At 34.0% G+C, this 20,619-nt stretch overlaps 2 protein-coding genes across 2 annotated transcripts in view; one reads left to right on the forward strand and one right to left on the reverse strand.

Annotated features, from left to right (window-relative positions):
* Nucleotides 1-6,755, forward strand: part of LOC132556259 (disintegrin and metalloproteinase domain-containing protein 10-like) — a 34,810-nt gene extending 28,055 nt beyond the window's left edge. The window contains exons 14-18 of the mRNA XM_060220642.1: nt 2,096-2,201; nt 2,610-2,726; nt 3,097-3,236; nt 3,613-3,801; nt 6,678-6,755. Of these exons, the coding sequence (XP_060076625.1) occupies nt 2,096-2,201; nt 2,610-2,726; nt 3,097-3,236; nt 3,613-3,801; nt 6,678-6,755 (630 nt within the window). The remainder of the gene's footprint in view (nt 1-2,095; nt 2,202-2,609; nt 2,727-3,096; nt 3,237-3,612; nt 3,802-6,677) is intronic.
* A 6,960-nt stretch (nt 6,756-13,715) lies between these two features.
* LOC132556260 (uncharacterized) lies at nt 13,716-19,050 on the reverse strand. Its single transcript, XM_060220643.1, has 6 exons — nt 19,023-19,050; nt 18,032-18,207; nt 17,803-17,869; nt 17,277-17,341; nt 16,471-16,692; nt 13,716-13,976 (listed from the first exon to the last, which is right to left on the reverse strand). Exons 1-6 carry the CDS (start codon nt 19,048-19,050, stop codon nt 13,716-13,718), a joined length of 819 nt encoding a protein of 272 aa, XP_060076626.1.
* Nucleotides 19,051-20,619: the final 1,569 nt, after the last annotated feature.

The raw sequence follows: 20,619 nt of genomic DNA on the forward strand, positions 1-20,619 counted from the left end.
ACAAGTGTTTACCGTGTAACCAAATCCACCACACCATATAGTTCATAAAATAGAAAGTATATGTTTCAGCTTTATTTGGAACGATAAATGAGATTAAGCGTTCTACTTTAAAAAATAATTATGAAAATGGTGGATTCAAAATGACAGATAGTGAATGTTTTATAAATTCTTTGACACTAACATGGGTAAAGAAATTACTCGATCCCCGAAATACATCTCCCTGGAAATTACTATTGCTAGATGATCTAGAAAGATATGGCGAGTTTAATATTCTTGAATATAATAGATATGACGTGATAAAAATAGTAAGAAATCTCAACTCGATCTGGAGAGATGTATTTTTGGCATGGAGTTATGTCAACAGAGAGGAAAACACTGCAGAATATTACCTTTCGTAGCAGTTTGGTTCAATAGTGACATTAAAATAGGAAATTAATTTGTATATAACCAGCTATGGCAAGATAAGGGTATCAATAATTTTTCAGATAATGAGGGTAAAATACTAACTTTTCAGCAGTATAGGGAACATTTTGATATTCCATATGTGCAAAGAATTTAATTTTATGGTTTGATTTCAGCCATCCTAGGTACATGGAAAAGACTAATTCGTAATTATGGCAGTAATGCTGTTAGAGAAACAGAAAATATCAGGCTTACTACAAGCACGAGCAAACCAACAAAAATCTTTTATTCAAAATTTTGTACCACAATAATTGATAAAATCGGTATCAAAGAGAGTAAAAGATGCAGTTTTTGGTGATTTTGAGGACGAAGATATTTATCATATACTTTGGGGTTGTATTCGTGTATACACCATTTGGAGAGAGTTCTCAACTCAATACAAAATGCAATATTGAATGCACGATTTTCCCAATGGACGCCATTTTTGGTTGCTCAAATAATAATCAAAATAATTTAATAATAAACTATTGCCTTTTAATGATAAGACTATATATATATATGTGTGTGTGTAATTCATCTGTGCTTCAATAAGAGGCATCTTTCAGTTAAAACGATATAAAGAAATCGAGATAATTACTTATAGACAGTTTTTTTTAATAAAATACAAGAAATAACACAAAAATGGCGTACTTTGGAAAATCTTTTCAGTTAATCAGTATGCTTTATTCTCTAGATAAAAAATGCATTGTAATGAATCGTAATTATTAAAATACTTTGAAAAGTGTATGTCATTAATTTGAAATTATCATGTCAATATGTGGACCAAAAGGAAATAAAATTATGTATTACAAAAAAAGTGTCCATCAGAGCAATGTAAGACTCTGTTGTAACATCGTTTATCAGAACATAGCAAGTCTGTTGTAAAATTGTGCTTCTCAGAACAGGATAAAGCTGTTATCATGACGTGTTGATGACATTTCGCTTGTGGACGTCATTGCTGATGGTATAGTTGACGAAGTTATTTGGTTAAACGTTTTAACACTTTCAATGTTTTCTAAACACTAAGGTTCTTCTCCTGAGTTATTGATGAATGTCAGCTAAATTTTGCATGAATTATCATCATAAATCACTAATTTTCAAATTCGTGACAAATATTTTGTTTATTTCGTGATCTTTTGCTGCAAATTTAAAATAATAATAATTCTTAATAATGAAAAGTATCCTCGAAAAGTTCCATCTCCAAACATAAAATCTTTTCAAAGGTTTAATACTAGAAGAAGGTAAAAAAACGAAGACACGACTGAATATTTTTATGGTTGCTATGCAGTTTAAAACGCCGTAAAGTAAAGGAAAACTTAGTATTTTCACATGTTTTTTGAATATCATGTATCCTACCCTTTTCATGTAATAAAGGACGAAAATTGGGTTTTTTTTTAAGGATGCCATGAAAATGAACGTGAATGTTTTAGTCTGGACAGAAATAGGAATTATATATGAAAAATATATTTATTCCTCATACACATATTCTAAAGCTTGTACCAAAAAAGGCGTTCGGAAATGTATTGATTTGTTTTGCTCTTCATCAACGTCCTAATGCAATTATTTTCATCTTCGTCATCAGAAATAAGTTTAATACTTTATTTGTTCTTTAAAAATATGAAAAGATGCCGTATTTTGTTTTCTTTTAACACAGGAATGTACTGGATCACTATGTAAACGTATTGGGTACACAACTAATAACAATATATCGTTATGGAAGGAGTGTATGAGCAGTACTTCCTGTTACCTATCTTGTCAATGTGAGTACACTTTTTGTCGATTTAATTTTCGGTGCATGGGGATTGCGGTATGGTGATAATTTTTTGTCTACATCACACCCATGATTTCATGAAAACCGTCCAGCAACGATGGAATCGCCGGTAAGGCTGTGTGGTGAGGGATATGTTGTTAGGGTGGTAGTTAAAAGTCGAATGATATATTCCGGCTAGATAGGATGATATAAAAATGTCACATAGTAAATAATTAAATGAAAATATATATTGATGATTTTTGCGATTTAATTTTGGTTCTGTAACGATATATTCAGCGGAGGTTTTACGTCAAAGCCACAAAGTTGATAAACGTCAAGTCTAATAATGTTGTAACATGTTTACAATGTTAGCTGTGTTATTTTCTTTGAATATATTAGCCTGTTATGTGTTTATTAGTTAACGGAAGCTGTATCAGCTCGCGCGCAATACCTGATGGCGCACAATACGACAACTATAAAGCCCTAGTGCGTGAAGTCACAGACACCGCTGATTCCGAAGTTCCTCTTCCGGCGGGTAAGTTGAGCTTTATACCTCAATTTGTAAGTGATGCATCTTGTATAAGAGTGTGAACACGTCATCCTAAGTAGAGCAGGAAGCCCTTCTTTTGGGCGACGGACTAATATCGGGCTAAATCGACGTCCAATCAATGCCCCATAGCATACATCACTGACTATATTATTATCATTACATTCTTGACGGCCATTCAACACCCAAAACTTGTTCTAGTTGAAGTAGGTAAACTCTTCCTAGTGATAACTTGAGAATTGCTCTTTGTTTCATGACAATTTTAGAGACCGGAAGTAAATAGATTGTAACGTGCAATTAAGTCTTTTTTAATCGCTAATACAAATGAATTATGTTCTTATGATATCTTTACTCTAAGGGTCTCCTTGTGACGATTTCAAGGGCTATTGTGACGTGTTTAGTCGATGTCGAAGCGTGAACAATAATGGACCGTTGGCAAGGTTGCAGAATCTCATTTTTGGTAACGAGACATGGACGATGATCCGCGAATGGATTGTTGTAAGATCTCGTCCTATTTACATTTATTGATAAAATTGTCTTACCATTTCATTGATTTTAGTTTAAATGAATTGTAAATATTTGTAAATCTCGTTCATTCAATTAGATCAGAGACAGATAATCCTTTGTCTTTTACGTCCTTTGAAGTGAATGGCACCATAAATATCTTCGTTTACGAGGTATTAGACACTGTGGTGGCGTATTAGTCCCCGCAATTTACCTTAACCTGCACATCAGGCTTTAACTGAATATGCACTTAGCATCATCATCAGTCCTAGAAGGATGTCACAGGTGCAAGTTTTATTCTACTGTATCTTATTGAAATTAGTAACAAAAGTGCTATATTCATTTGCGTGTCTTTTGTACATTCTCCTAGGAGCACTGGTGGATTGTGATGCTGATAGCAATGGGTCTTGTTCTTTTCATGATAATGTTTATCAAACTCTGTGGCGTTAACACTCCCAGCTTCGACCCTAAACATAAACCTGCTACCAAGGTAACGCCGTCAGCACCACCAAAGGATCTTAATCACAAACAGGTCCGGGTACCCCGTGCTCAGTATCTGGTAAGTGTGCCTTTGACCTAATAAAGAGAATGGCTTGTCCTTTTTCTATCTTTATTACCTTTTTGTAGTTTGTAAATGTGCATTATCTAAACCATGTTTTCGCAGTAGTTTCTCTGTAATTGAAGTTCTTTTGAATCAAACGCATCACAATCTGTTTTAACTACTAAAGCGAATTTGATTGTGATTTTAACGTTCACAAGTTAGGTACCAAGTACCATCGATGAATCCCAGAATATTGATTATAAAAGAAGGAAACAGAAAATAGAAATCCAAAAGATAACTAAAAAAGAAGAAAGAAAAAACAGAAAAAAGAGGACCATGGCCTTAATTGTTTTCTGACAATCGACCGACGAATGGATGGTCAAAACACAAAATTCAAATTTTGAACATTCCCTTAAAATATCAGAAACCCATAAATGGTAGGTTTTGTGTATGAAAAACTTCTGTGGTTACGTTACCATGTTGACGCTTTTAACAGACTATAACAATTTTTTTCTTTAGGAATACAATATCTAATTATTTTTTCCTTGGTGTGAAAGAAACATGAGCATAATTTCAAACTGTATGTTCGCGATGAGTTATGTTGGATTTTGGACCATAGCGTAAAAATAAGATTTTGTCAGGACAATCTGAGGATCACTTCATGCGTGTTTGATATCATTGCCACTCCCTGATAATGTTTCAGGCCAAATTTGGTTTAAATCTACTAAGGCATTATATCACTAACGGTGAAACCAAATTTTTAAGTTTAAGAATTATTTGCCACCTCAACGATGTTTCTGAACAAAATGAATTGAAATCCGCCAAGGCGATAAGCAGTAGTATATTAGATGACCTAATATTACACTGTATTAAATACTTTATTTGTATAGAAAGAGGTTATTGAATTCTTTCTACTTTGTAAACATTTTAAATATGTAACATTTTAGCCCCTATTCCGTTAACGTGTTCTATTTTAGGATGGTAATGAGTGTTCTGTTTTGAGGATGATAATGAATGTTCTGTGATGATAATAAGTATTCTGTTTTAGGATGACTATGAACGTCCCGTTTAAAAATGACAGTGTTTTGTCTAAAACTGACAGTGAGTGTTCTGTTTTAGGATGACTATGATGTCCTGTTTGAGTATAAATATGAGTGTTCTGTTTTAAGATGACTATGATGTCCTGTTTGAGTATAAATATGATTGTTCTGTTTTAGGATGACTATGATGTCCTGTTTGAGTATAAATATGATTGTTCTGTTTTAGGATGACTATGATGTCCTGTTTGAGTATGAATATGATTGTTCTGTTTTATAATGACTATGATGTCCTGTTTGAGTATGAATATGAGTGTTCTGTTTTAGGATGACTATGATGTCCTGTTTGAGTATAAATATGAGTGTTTTATTTTAGGAGGATCATGAAGTACTGTTTGAGTATAAATATGAGTGTTCTGTTTTAAGATGACTATGATGTCCTGTTTGAGTATGAATATGAGTGTTCTGTTTTAGGATGACTATGATGTCCTGTTTGAGTATAAATATGATTGTTCTGTTTTATAATGACTATGATGTCCTGTTTGAGTATAAATATGATTGTTCTGTTTTAAGATGACTATGATGTCCTGTTTGAGTATGAATATGAGTGTTCTGTTTTAGGATGACTATGATGTCCTGTTTGAGTATAAATATGATTGTTCTGTTTTAGGATTTAGGATGACTATGATGTCCTGTTTGAGTATAAATATGAGTGTTCTGTTTTAGGATGACTATGATGTCCTGTTTAGTATAAATATGACTATGATGTCCTGTTTGAGTTTGAGTATAAATATGAGTGTTCTGTTTTAGGATGACTATGATGTCCTGTTTGAGTATAAATATGATTGTTCTGTTTTATAATGACTATGATGTCCTGTTTGAGTATGAATATGAGTGTTCTGTTTTAGGAGGATCATGAAGTCCTGTTTGAGTATAAATATGAGTGTTCTGTTTTAGGATGACTGATTATCCCGTTTTATAATGACTATGATGTCCTGTTTGAGTATAAATATGATTGTTCTGTTTTAAGATGACTATGATGTCCTGTTTGAGTATAAATATGATTGTTCTGTTTTATAATGACTATGATGTCCTGTTTGAGTATGAATATGAGTGTTCTGTTTTAGGAGGATCATGAAGTCCTGTTTGAGTATAAATATGAGTGTTCTGTTTTAGGATGACTCTGGTTATCCCGTTTTATAATGACTATGATGTCCTGTTTGAGTATAAATATGAGTGTACTGTTTTGGATGACTACGATGTCCTGTTTGAGTATAAATATGAGTGTTCTGTTTTAAGATGACTATGATGTCCTGTTTGAGTATGAATATGATTGTTCTGTTTTAGGATGACTGATTATCCCGTTTTATAATGACTATGATGTCCTGTTTGAGTATGAATATGATTGTTCTGTTTTAGGATGACTGATTATCCCGTTTTATAATGACTATGATGTCCTGTTTGAGTATGAATATGATTGTTCTGTTTTAGGATGACTCTGGTTATCCCGTTTTATAATGACTATGATGTCCTGTTTGAGTATAAATATGTTTTAGGATGACTATGATTGTATAAATTCTGTTTTAGGATGACTAGTATCCCTGTTTTATACTATGACTGTTTTATGAATATGATGTCCTGTTTGATTGTTCTGTTTTAAGATGTATGAATATGTCCTGTTTGAGTATAAATATGAGTGTTCTGTTTGATAATGACTATGATGTCCTGTTTGAGTATAAATATGAGTGTTCTGTTTTAAGATGACTATGATGTCCTGTTTGAGTATGAATATGATTGTTCTGTTTTAAGATGACTATGATGTCCTGTTTGAGTATGAATATGATTGTTCTGTTTTAGGATGACTATGAGCCAAAGCAACAAAGACGTCCACGTGAAAGAGAACTTTACCGTTTGGAGAAGAGACAGCGATATTGATTAGTAGAAGTGACCATTGCAATGAATTTTCAGTGACTTCTATAAGAACAAATATGTAATATAACATTAATGTATTTGATATATACTATACAGTCAATTGAATTGAATTGAATCACGAACTAATGGCGATTGTAGACCGTCATATGATGAAAATATTCTTTTTATCCTTAAAAAGACTTTGTCTTTGTATTAACAGTTTAATAGTTTTATTTTAGAATGGACATAGCGAAACATAGCCATTTTAGATGTCTTGCTAGTCTCTCAAAAATACTTTTGTGATTATTTGCTTTGGTTTTCCTTTGTGTTGACAGCATTAAAATGGTCTATATAAAGTAGGGCGGTGCCTGATCTATTCCCGTGTAAGAATGAGATTGTCTAATAGATTGAGAAGTGTGTGATTTATTAGGTGGTATATGCTAGGCATATGAATTCAGATTTCTGCTTTAACCTTAGAATAGAGAAACACAACTGATTGGACATTTCCTGGCATAATTTTCAAATCGATCTCTTTTCCTACTTTATTTTTCAATATGTGCCAAATATATAATATCAGTAAGTAGGTGTTTACTGTAAATTAGATATATTATCAAATGTATAGACTGATTTGATATCAAGTTATATATATCATTCCTTGATTGTTTGACCGTTCATATAACTATACAGGCGAAATCTGTAATATGTGTTTGTGTGGCTAATATAGAAACATATTCCACGGAAAAAATCGTTGTTTTTGATGTTTTGACCAGCTATATAGAGCTATTTTGTACCTCTTAATGTTAGTATTATTACTATCTTAACAGTCCGTCAATACATTGGATTAGGAGCAAAGTAGCTAGATAAATATTCAAAATATTATTACAGTTATGAAGATGGAGGTACTTTATTTTTACAAACTGTTCAAAGTTAATATCCGTGACATTAACGTAATTGATAATAAAAAGTGAAATACATGTATGAACAAATTATCATGCTCACTCTAAAAACCATTGTCAATGAATAAACAATTTTGAAGTGATCCGTTATTGTGTTCAGTTGACGATCGAAATAATCGACAATTATCATTTTGCATTGCGATTTTAACGGCCAGTTAATACATGAAGGCCATTGGGCCATCAATCGGTGAAAGACACCGACACATGTATATTAAAATAAAAGATTATAATGGAACGCCAATCTATTATATGGACCAACATCTCAAAACCTGTATGAACATTTCTTAATTCTAGCAAGTGATCCTAATGATAAGTGAAATGCAATGTAATTAATATACAAATATAATTTGCAATGCAATGTGCTTTGAAGTTAAAAAACATCGTTATTTGCCCTTCGTCATGTTGATTGCAAGTGGTATAATTTGCTGCAGAATGCAGTGTTTGTGCACTTAAGTCGTGATATTAGTACAGGCTTGTCACGAACGCCACGTGTAGTGTATTTTTATTATTTCTTGTTTATAGGTGAGGGTTAGCGCAAACGCAGACCCCCACAGTAAACAATAGCGTACCCGAGTAATCCGCATTTGGGATTATCGCAGGGTTTATCCCGACCGGAGTGCAATGGAAGGGCCTCGACCGGAAGGAACCTTATAACTTTACATAAAAAGTTAATTAACATATATATAGGGGAAAACGTCATGAGACAGACCCCAATGACGCCAGAGACTGATGTACAACCGGTAGCCCCGGTAAAATGTCATTATCCCTACATCATAAGATGGATATGATATGTAAACGACACTTCAAGTTCGTTAAGTTTGGGAAGGTTATCACAAAATGAGTCGGCCAACTCAAAATCGATATCTTCCTCGGAAAAAAGTTTGGTATAAAAGTCTCGAAAGGCTGCTAAAATGTCACTGAAATTAGTAACAGAGGAAGAATTAGATTTACAATTATCCCAATGCTCTAAAGACACAGGATTATTATCTATTAGATCAAGCCAAAATTCTTTAAAAACAATCTTAAAGAGACAGACCCACTCCTCGACCGATATTATTTTATATAAAAAGAAAATTCATGATTTTCTATTTTTCTCGGATAGGAAAATTTACCCTGTGTAAATGGCTACCAATTTATCATATAGTTTTATATAATTTTGAAAAGACTCAGGGGGAGGTTTTCATATATATGCGGGGTCCTGCCCTCTATATATCCGCAAAAAGCTCATAAAAAATCTGGGGGAGGTTTATCATATATATATATATAGGGGGATAAAGGTATTAGTGTCAACACAAAAATATATAGGGGGAGGTTTATCATATATATAGGGGGATACATATATGATGGTTCATCAGAAAAATATCTAGGGGGAGGTATACATATATATATATATAGGGGGATACATATATATATGATGGTCATCAGAAAAGTATCTAGGGGGAGGATACATATATGATGGCCATCAGAAAAATATAGGGGGATATATATATATAGGGGGATACATATATGATAGCCATCAGAAAAGTAACTAGGGGAGGTTTATCATAGATATAGGGGGATACATATATGACGTTCATCAGAAAAGTATCTAGGGGGAGGTTTATCATATATATAGGGGGATACATATATGATGTTCATCAGAAAATATATATAGGGGGATACATATATGGGGGAGGGGGAGGTTTATCATATATATAGGGGGATACATATATGATGGTCATCAGAAAAGTATCTACGGGGAGGTTTATCATATATATAGGGGGATACATATATGATGGCCATCAGAAAAATATCTACGGGGATCTATCATATATATATAGGGGGATACATATATGATGTTCATTAGAATAGAAATGAGGGGGAGGTTTATCATATATATAGGGGGATACACATATGATGGTCATCAGAAAAGTATCTAGGGGGAGGTTTATCATATATATAGGGGGATACATATATGATGGTCATCAGAAAAGTATCTAGGGGGAGGTTTATCATATATATAGGGGGATACATATATGAGGTCATCCCAAAAGTATCTAGGGGGAGGTTTATCATATATATAGGGGGATACATATATGAGGTCATCACAAAAGTATCTAGGGGGAGGTTTATTAGATATATATATAGAGGGATACATATATGAGTTCATCACAAAAGTATCTAGGGGGAGATTTATCATTATATATATACATATATGATGGTCATCAAGTATCTAGGGGGAGGTTTATCATATATATAGGGGGATACACATATGATAGCCATCAGAAAAGTATCTAGGGGGAGGTTTATCATATATATAGGGGGATACACATATGATGGTCATCAGAAAAGTATCTAGGGGGAGGTTTATCATATATATAGGGGGATACATATATGATGTTCATCAGAAAAGTAACTAGGGGAGGTTTATCATATATATAGGGGGATACATATATGATGTTCATCAGAAAAGTATCTAGGGGGAGGTTTATCATATATATATATATAGGGGGATACATATATGATGGCCATCAGAAAAGTATCTAGGGGGAGGTTTATCATATATATAGGGGGATACATATATGATGGTCATCAGAAAAGTATCTACGGGGAGGTTTATCATATATATAGGGGGATACATATATGATGGCCATTTGAAAAATATTGAGGGGGAGGTTTATCATATATATAGGGGGATACATATATGATAGCCATCAGAAAAGTATCTAGGGGGAGGTTTATCATATATATAGGGGGATACATATATGATGATATAGGGGGAGGTTTATCATATATATAGGGGGATACATATATGATGTCATAGGGGGAGGTTTATCATATATATCATCAGAAAATATATCTAGGGGGAGGTTTATCATATATATATACATATATGATGGTCATCAGAAAAGTATCTAGGGGGAGGTTTATCATATATATAGGGGGATACATATATGATGGTCATCAGAAAATCATATATATATATATAGGGGGATACATATATATCATAGGGGGAGGTTTATCATATATATAGGGGGATACATATATGATGGTCATCAGAAAAGTATCTCGGGGGAGGTTTATCATATATATAGGGGGATACACATATGATGGTCATCAGAAAAGTATCTAGGGGGAGGTTTATCATATATATAGGGGGATACATATATGATGTTCATTAGAATAGAAATGAGGGGGAGGTTTATCATATATATAGGGGGATACATATATGATGGTCATCAGAAAAGTATCTAGGGGGAGGTTTATCATATATATATATATATATAGGGGGATACACATATGATGGCCATCATCAAAGTATCTAGAGGGAGATTTATCATATATATAGGGGGATACATATATGATGGCCATCAGAAAAGTATCTAGGGGGAGGTTTATCATATATATAGGGGGATACATCTATGATGGTCATCAGAAAAGTAACTAGGGGAGGTTTATCATATATATAGGGGGATACATATATGATGGCCATCAGAAAAGTATCTAGGGGGAGGTTTATCATATATATAGGGGGATACATATATGATGGTCATCAGAAAAGTATCTAGGGGGAGGTTTATCATATATATAGGGGGATACATATATGATGGCCATCAGAAAAGTATCTAGGGGGAGGTTTATCATATATATAGGGGGATACATATATGATGGCCATTTGAAAAATATTGAGGGGGAGGTTTATCATATATATAGGGGGATACATATATGATGTTCATATATCATATATATAGAGGGGGAGGTTTATCATATATATAGGGGGATACATATATGATGGTCATCAGAAAAGTAACTAGGGGAGGTTTATCATATATATAGGGGGATACATATATGATGGTCATTAGAACAGAAATGAGGGGGAGGTTTATCATATATATAGGGGGATACATATATGATGTTCATTAGAATAGAAATGAGGGGGAGGTTTATCATATATATAGGGGGATACACATATGATGGTCATCAGAAAAATATCTACGGGGATCTATCATATATATATAGGGGGATACATATATGATGTTCATTAGAATAGAAATGAGGGGGAGGTTTATCATATATATAGGGGGATACATATATGATAGCCATCAGAAAAGTATCTAGGGGGAGGTTTATCATGTATATAGGGGGATACATCTATGATGGCCATCAGAAAAGTATCTAGGGGGAGGTTTATCATATTTATCATATATATAGGGGGATACATATATGATGGTCATCACAAAAGTATCTATGGGGAGATTTATCATATATATATATAGGGGGATACATATATATGGTTCATCAGAAAAGTAAATAGGGGGAGGTTTATCATATATATAGGGGGATACATATATGATGTTCATCAGAAAAGTATCTAGGGGGAGGTTTATCATATATATAGGGGGATACATATATGATGTTCATCAGAAAAGTATCTAGGGGGAGGTTTATCATATATATAGGGGGATACATATATGATGTTCATCAGAAAAGTATCTAGGGGGAGGTTTATCATATATATAGGGGGATACATATATGATGGTCATAAGAAAAGTATCTAGGGGGAGGTTTATCATATATATACATATATATGGCCATCAGAAAAGTATCTAGGGGGAGGTTTATCATATATATTTATCATATATATAGGGGGATACATATATGAGGTCATCACAACAGTATCTGGGGGGGGGTTATCATACATATATATAGGGGGATACATATATGATGTTCATCAGAAAAGTAACTAGGGGAGGTTTATCATATATATAGGGGGATACACATATGATGGCCATCAGAAAAGTATCTAGGGGGAGGTTTATCATATATTATCATATATATAGGGGGATACATATATATATAGGGGGATACATATATATAGGGGGATACATATATGATGGTCATCAGAAAAGTATCTAGGGGGAGGTACATATTATCATATATATATATAGGGGGATACATATATAAGGGGGATATATATCTAGGGGGAGGTTTATCATATATATAGGGGGATACATATATGATGGCCATCAGAAAAGTATCTAGGGGGAGGTTTATCATATATATAGGGGGATACATATATGATGGTCATCAGAAAAATATCTACGGGGATCTATCATTATATATAGGGGGATACACATATGATAGCCATCAGAAAAGTATCTAGGGGGAGGTTTATCATATATATAGGGGGATACATATATGATAGCCATCAGAAAAGTATCTAGGGGGAGGTTTATCATATATATAGGGGGATACACATATGATGGCCATCAGAAAAGTATCTAGGGGGAGGTTTATCATATATATAGGGGGATACACATATGATGGCCATCAGAAAAGTATCTAGGGGGAGGTTTATCATATATATAAGCAGCCACACAAGCTTTTCAATTACCTAAATCGTGCTCTTTGTCAGCACACATCACCATGGAAACAAATTAAGACTTTGGGATGTTCCAGTATTAGTTTTTTCATCAACATCCAAAATATCCTAAAATTTGAATAAAACATTTCTTGTTTATGAATAATGGAATGAGTGGTCTATCTAGTACATACTGTTTTTACTTCCAATCTAAGTCTAATGGAACGGTAGAGCACAAAGATATTGCATAAATAAAAAAAAATATGCAATCTTCATGAATTCAAACATATGATTAAAATTTTAAATTGGTAACTACTAGCTACAATATATTGCTCGGCAGGAGAGAGCTTCTATTTAGCTTGATCAGTTGAAAGTCAGGCTAGTGAGCCAGAGGTCCCGGGTACGAATCCTAGAGGAGGCATTGAAATAAGCATGACCTCTGTTACATTGGTGCCCATGTAGGGACTTGAAATAATCCTTAGCCATGCCCCACATGCATCGCTGTAACCCCTGGAAACTCGAGGACAAGTTATTTCCTCGAGGGGGAGTATGTAACCCTAGCAAAATGCTAGCCGCAATATACCGAGAGAATTTCTCTAGTAGAGTGTCAGGCTAGCGAGTCAGGGATCTCAAGTTCCAATCCTAGTGGAGGCATTGAAATAAATAAAAAGACCTCTGTTACAAACATTATGAAATGAAAAATGTACCCCCTACCACCTGAACAAAATCCTGCATTGGCTTATTTACCTGAAAATAGAGAAAGAGGTCTGAAGAAGGCATTGTTCCACCAGTGAAGAAATTTTTAGCCATCCATTCCGTGTCAGACCCTGGTTTAGTGTCAAAAGAGTAAGGGTGTCTAATGTGACAGAGAATCTGAAGGAACAGCATTCCAGATGGTTTGAGCCAGGACGACACTCGTTGCATAAGGATTTCGTAGTTCTTCATATGCTGGAAACAAGATTATTCAAATATGAGGGGGGTAAATATAGTTGTGTAGGAGTTGCTTCCCTTTACTATAGATCTTCATATGCTAAAAAGTGAACATGTTAATTATCTTGAATTGGAATACAGATATAACTTTAAACACATGTAATTTTGGACGCTGTTAGAATGTTTGGCCCCTGGTAACATACAAATGTAACTGTATATAGTAACTTTCCCTTCTTCTCATTTCTTGCACATGGAGTCAGAATACTTTATCATTTGAATTGGCATTTATTTGGATTATTCAAATAAGGCAGTTTGAGATATCTTTCAATTTAAATAACTACATTTAGATAAAAAGCAAGAAACACAGACAAAAGAAAAAAGAAGGAAAAATTGGTGTTTGCCTTCACTGTACTTATCTTTCCTTTGTTCACTGTTATAAAAGTTAACATCTTGTTTGTGACCCAACACAAAAATATTATAGATTTAAACCCTCATAACTATTTCCTTGTTTCTATATATATATATATCTATATCTTGACTGGTACCATTGGACCTCCTTGCACATTCACGTATGTTGAGGGGCAAGGATGGTCCTCAGTGCATGGGATGTTACGGGCCATTCACTGTTGAGCATTTTTTGTTGGACTGTATTGGCCTTCTTTCTGCCCGGGAGTGTTTTTGTCATGGTGTTGCAGGTCTGGTGCCCCTTTTTGGAGCTGTTGGGATTTGTGGGGTTCTGGGTTGCCTGAGGGATGTTGGTCTGTGTGGTGGACTATGACATGCCATTTTGGTCTTATGTGGTGGTGGTGTACCCATTTGTACATTAGTCTCTTGGTTTCTTTAATGTTGTTTCCTTTTTTGAATCGCTGTGTATTTTTACCAGTTGATGGCCCTAATGACCTTTTATGTGTTGATGGGCCTTTAAGAATGTCATAATGATAATAATAATGCCATGGATCTATAAATATTTGTCTTCTGATTACTTAAATATGGTAACAAATTAATAAATTTAAATGACAAGGAAATTACCAAAAAACAAAAGCAAGATGCCTAGTGGCCTTGACGGTCACCTGAGATAAGCAATATTGAATATAAAGGTTAAAGTGCCATGAAACAGAAATTGTGACACTGAATATAGACAGTATCAATACATGCATTCCATCAAAACTGTCATCCTATTAAGATAATTCTTGTAAAGTAATTTCCAGTGGGAAATAACCAATGTCATGCTCAAAAAAAAAAATTTTTCTATGAAAATTACAGTGAAGTCTAACAAATCTTCCTCCCCTGGAGAAATGAGACTCATTTTGGTAATTATTGCACCATGATATGCTTCCAGTCATGAACAGCATTTGACTCATATCTTGGTCTTGAGAAGATTTTGTGACATTTAAGTCAATCTGACCCATTTTGGGCCCCGCCGATCAGCCCCTGGGGGTCAGTCAGGATCAAAATGGGCATACCATCAAGCTATCACCCTTCATTCATAACTCTAACCAAGTCTGAAATGTTTCCAATTGAAATTAAACAAATTATGCTCATGAATCTAGTTTTCCTATATAAACTATAGTAAAATTTACCCACTCCTTTTGGGGAAATGTGATACGCTGAGGCCATGAAATTCACAATTTTGGTAAAACACCTTAAGATGCTTTAATTCATGAAGAACATTTGATTCTATCTGGGTGTTGAATAGACTTTTGAAATCTGATTTAATTTGACCACTTTAGGTCCCACCTCTCGGGCCCCTGGGAGGGAGGGGACTGTAATATTCACAATTGTGGTTTATCTAAGACCAGGGAAGCTTTCTGCAAAATTTTATTGAAATTGGACGAGGGGTTTTTGAGAAGAAGTTGAAAGTGTTAAATTGTTTATGGACACAGGACACCAGATGAAGGGTATTAGAATAGCTCACCAGGAGACCAGGTGACCTAAAAAAAAATTATCTTCTGTTTGTATCGTTTTTATAATCAAGTTCTTAAACTTACAAACTGATGTGTTTGTTTCTGAAATTAGATTCGAATGTATATGAAGTAGCGTTGTTCTGACTAATCGAGTTCATCGAGTATCACTTGTTTGAGATGTTTGATCAATTAATCAAGTAAAAAATCTGCAATCGATCATCATGATGTATGAAAATAAAGTATTCAAATATTGAAATTATTTTCAACATTAGTAAAATTATTAAAAAAATAAAACAGCATTTGTTTTTATTAAAAAGTATTCTGAGCAATAAGCAAATAACAAGCACACAGAAAGATGGTATATTTACAACAGTTTTAGTAATTACCTGAATTGCTGTTAAAACATTACACAAAATACATATTTAGACTTGAATAATATCCAAAACAGACAATTAAGAATTAATCAATTTTAATCAATCATCGATTGGTTACACAAAGCTGATGATCGATCAGGAAATTTCAACCGATTCCCAACACTAATATGTAGTAAAGTGTTGTATTAATCAACAGAAAAGGAGAAACACTGTGACACAAAAACTCAGACTTACTTCAAACATTTCGATGGACATTATACGATCATATCGGTTTCCTGTTGTGAATGATCGAGCATCCGCTGTGATGCACTCAAGTCGATCAGACACACCTCTTTTCTCAGCTTCAGTTTCAATATGGAGACGTTGTGTGTTGGAGTTCGAGACACAAGTCACGTGACACTTTGGATAGGTTTCCAGAATGTAAAGCCCAAGGGAACCCCATCCGCAGCCAAGATCCTGAAAACAGGTAATCATTTGAAATACCCTTACCAATGTATTGAAATATGTTCAATTTTTGCCTATATTTCCGTGTTAAAATGTTGATGGCAGGGCAAGAATTGAGGAATACAAGCAGAATACAAATACTTTATTTCCCTAAAACAGGTAAATTTTATACCAAATATTTCTGTATTGATATTTCTAACCCTGTAAAATATATGACAAAGAGATGAAAATGGACAAAGAAAAAAATTAAAAACAGGGACGTTCTACAAAAATGACTATCTTAAGTTTCACATTGAGATTAAATTAATGGGTGAAAAATAAAAATTAATCTGCATGTTTTATGAATAAAGGTGTTCAGGCAGCAGGACTTAATAATCAATAAACAATCATGTTCAGGAAGCAGGCCTGAATAAACGATAAACTCACATGTTGATCATTAAGGGAGGGAAAGGTGAGTATAAATAGAAAGTAAAATCTTGAAATCAGGCAAGATTAAACTAAGCAGGAAATTGGAAATGACCATTCAGTAAAGAGTCATAATTAAGATGTATATAGACAAGCTGAGAGAAGATACATTATAGTATCTATATCCATACCATAACGCTATGCCCATTCTCCAGATGTGCTCTCTCGCAGTAGATCTTAAGTGAATTATTCTCAGCTGGAAAGAAAAAGTATAGTCTTCAATAGATATATGCATGTATCATTGTATCATGGTGTTTAGCGGTTGGGGAACTGTTGGCACTTTTCATAAGTATTTTCTCATAGATTTCTAATGGCTGCCTTAGAGTTGAAATTCAGAATAATGGTCAACCTGACTGAGAACAAAGAAGTATACTACTGTTGACCTAAGAAGGACCTTAGGCTTGTGTACAATCTGGCAAGCACATTAAAGTCACCACTCTGTCATTAAGGTACATACTAGTTTCAAGACCCTGATATCACATCTTCCTGTCATCAAAAATAACATGTGAATGAGATTAACTTAAACAGGTGTTACTGCATCGTTACCTGCCATACCTCTTTATAATCTTAGTGTTTGTACAAAATTGATATACATGTATAGTCAAATTACCACCATATCCCCTCCACCCACAAACCTAAAACCATAGGCCTACATACCATCGTCCAGATTGTTCGTTCCAGCGTCCCAAGCACATGCACTATACTTAAGCCGGGAGCCTAGAACCTGTGAAAAAATACAACTTTATATTAAATTTGTATTTTGAATTAAATGAAAATAATGGATATTGTTCTAATTTGGTCATATCCAAATCCATCACTATTTCGATGTGCTAAACAGAACATCGCACGAATGAAAAAATTGTGCTATTTTGTTTTTATAATATACCGTTTTGAAAAACTCTGTTGGTACTTCATAATGTTGTTCGTTAGCTTTGTCCGTTTCTATAGCAACTGGTGATGTTTTTAATGACTGAAGAAATTTGGTTTTAAAGAAATGTTGTTTTTCTATGTCCCCGCCACAGTCCAGTTTCTTAATCCAGGTTGCAAGGTGCTGTCGCACTCCTAAAATCAAAACGAAAGAGCTTAACAAAAGAACATTGAATATCTGTCAAAATTTGCCACAACAAAATGGTGGGACAAAATGTACCAAACTTAATCATTGTCAGCTCACAAATGCTGCTGAATTCAACCACTAATATCAGATAACACACATTCTTTCACAATCTGATTTATATCGAGGGTTCTGGACACCTAGTCAAATTATTCCAGTTATGAATCATTTAAAAAAAATATCTCTCCCTTCCTCTGTTTATCTATCTATCAATCAATTTTTTCATTTATTTTTTTTTTTTTTGTATTCATTTATAAATGTATTTATTGCATTATTTTTTCTTCGTTAACTAGTTAGCGAAAAGGAGATTTAAATTGTGAACGTCCTCACTAATTACACAACAATGACTTTCTGATCTAGAATTTGTACGGATTACCTCCCTTCATCCATACCGATAATGAAAGCGAACTCACGCACTATCACATAATTTGGCACTAAATGAAATAATGCATTAGCATAAAAAATTGCGTATACATGCATACTATCATGATGATTCAGGAATGACTAAAAATGATTGTGCACGTCCCGACTGAGATAAAATGCCGTTCACCATGATATCTAGTGCATGAAACAATTTGCGTGAAAATAAATGTCAGCATGCCAAAGTCCAACATGATAAAACGCCCAGACAAATAGAATTTCCACATAATTTAAAAGGCTTCAGCTTCGATGTAATTCGTTGTTACATGTATAGAAAATAAGATTGATGACAGTCACAATGAACCTAAGTTTTAAACAAACATCGGCACACATTTTGAAGACTCACCTTCTCTTAGCGTTGCGTCACTAGCCATTATTATGTACACGGTCACACAGGAAAAACTGCCCCGGTTAAAAATACCCCGGTCAAATGTCCTACTTAGAGTGACAAATATCATATACAACATTCAGTTTTTTTATTGTAAAAATTACCGAAATACAGACCCGATTTAAGATTCCAGAAACATACAAAAGCACGAACTTACAATATATCTTCAAAAATGTTGATGTTAACAAAACTTTAATAAAAAAGGCGTTTTAATAATTCGCAAAAAAAAAAAAAAAAAAAAACACACACACAAAAAGACCCACACAAGCACAATAATAATAATAATAATAATAATAATAATAATAATAATACAAAACAAAAATTTATAGTGTATTTAAGTCATCCTGGTGCTAGAATTATATCTCGTAAATACAGTGACATTTGTATCTGGCGCTTTAGATACTGTAGATTTGCTACCTGCTTGTACAAGCTCAGAGGTCGAAATGTTTCATCAAAGTAATTCGAACATAGGTTATCATCCAAGTTCAGGTGTATGGTTCAATCCCTAGTTGGGACAGATTCATATCTAACACACTGACATCATCAACCATATCAGTGTTGTAGTTATTGAGGGAAGATCGCATCTGATATATGATCAGAGACGTATATAACACGAGGTGTTATACACGTCTCTGATATGATTGATTGAGGTTTTGATTTTATGCAAGTCATTTATGTCATTTCACGAATGAGGAAAACACGTTATTTTAAAACCTATGATCACTACAAGTTCTTGCAATAAAATCGGCCTGACTGTTCTTGGAGATGTTTTGTAACGTTTGATATGACATAAGGCTGGTTCTTATTTTTTTTTTAATATAAATTTTGTAAAAGTGCATATGAATATACGTTATTTGAGAGTATGATGCGGGTTACTGGGGAGAATGCAGGTAAACAGGTGTGAGAATAACACATGTCAAACAGGTACAAACAGCATCTATGTAACAAAATAAGATCCGATTAATAATTATGCAGTTAATAACCAATCAGAGTTAATTAATAATATTTTATATAATTGATGATATTTAGTGCAGAGCTATCAAACCGTTTATCGGTCAAGGAATTAGATAAGTACATAGTCTTAGAGATAATATCTTATATAATTGATGATACTATCAAACCGTTTATCGGTCAAGGAATTAGATAAGTACTTAAGGTCTCACGTTAAATACATAACTCAAGCATTTATGGTCAGTTTATAGAACTGGACCTACGTCATTGAATACGTATGAAACTTCAAATTGTGAGATCAGCACGGAGTATAAGGAACACTTGACCATTTCACATGCTTGGCAACGTGATCGTTGTCTATAAAATAGGGGCTTGCACTGTTGCTAACAGACTTGGGGAGAACGACTGGCCAGAGAACATCACCAGTGCTACTCTCTCTCCTCATTTCTCATATTCGGCCAACGGAACCTAAAACTTGTTAACTGTAGACTTTATTTCAACTTTTCGAACTCTTTCGTTTTAACTGCATGGGAAGACTGGAGAACTCGTACTACCTGGTTGTATTGTTAAGCACCTGGAGTGTTACGAAGTACTAACTGTGAAA

Source organism: Ylistrum balloti, unplaced genomic scaffold (genome assembly GCF_031769215.1).
Source record: "Ylistrum balloti isolate Yb309-2 unplaced genomic scaffold, AGI_CSIRO_Ybal_v1 Utg370556, whole genome shotgun sequence".
In the NCBI taxonomy this organism is placed as follows: domain Eukaryota; kingdom Metazoa; phylum Mollusca; class Bivalvia; order Pectinida; family Pectinidae; genus Ylistrum; species Ylistrum balloti.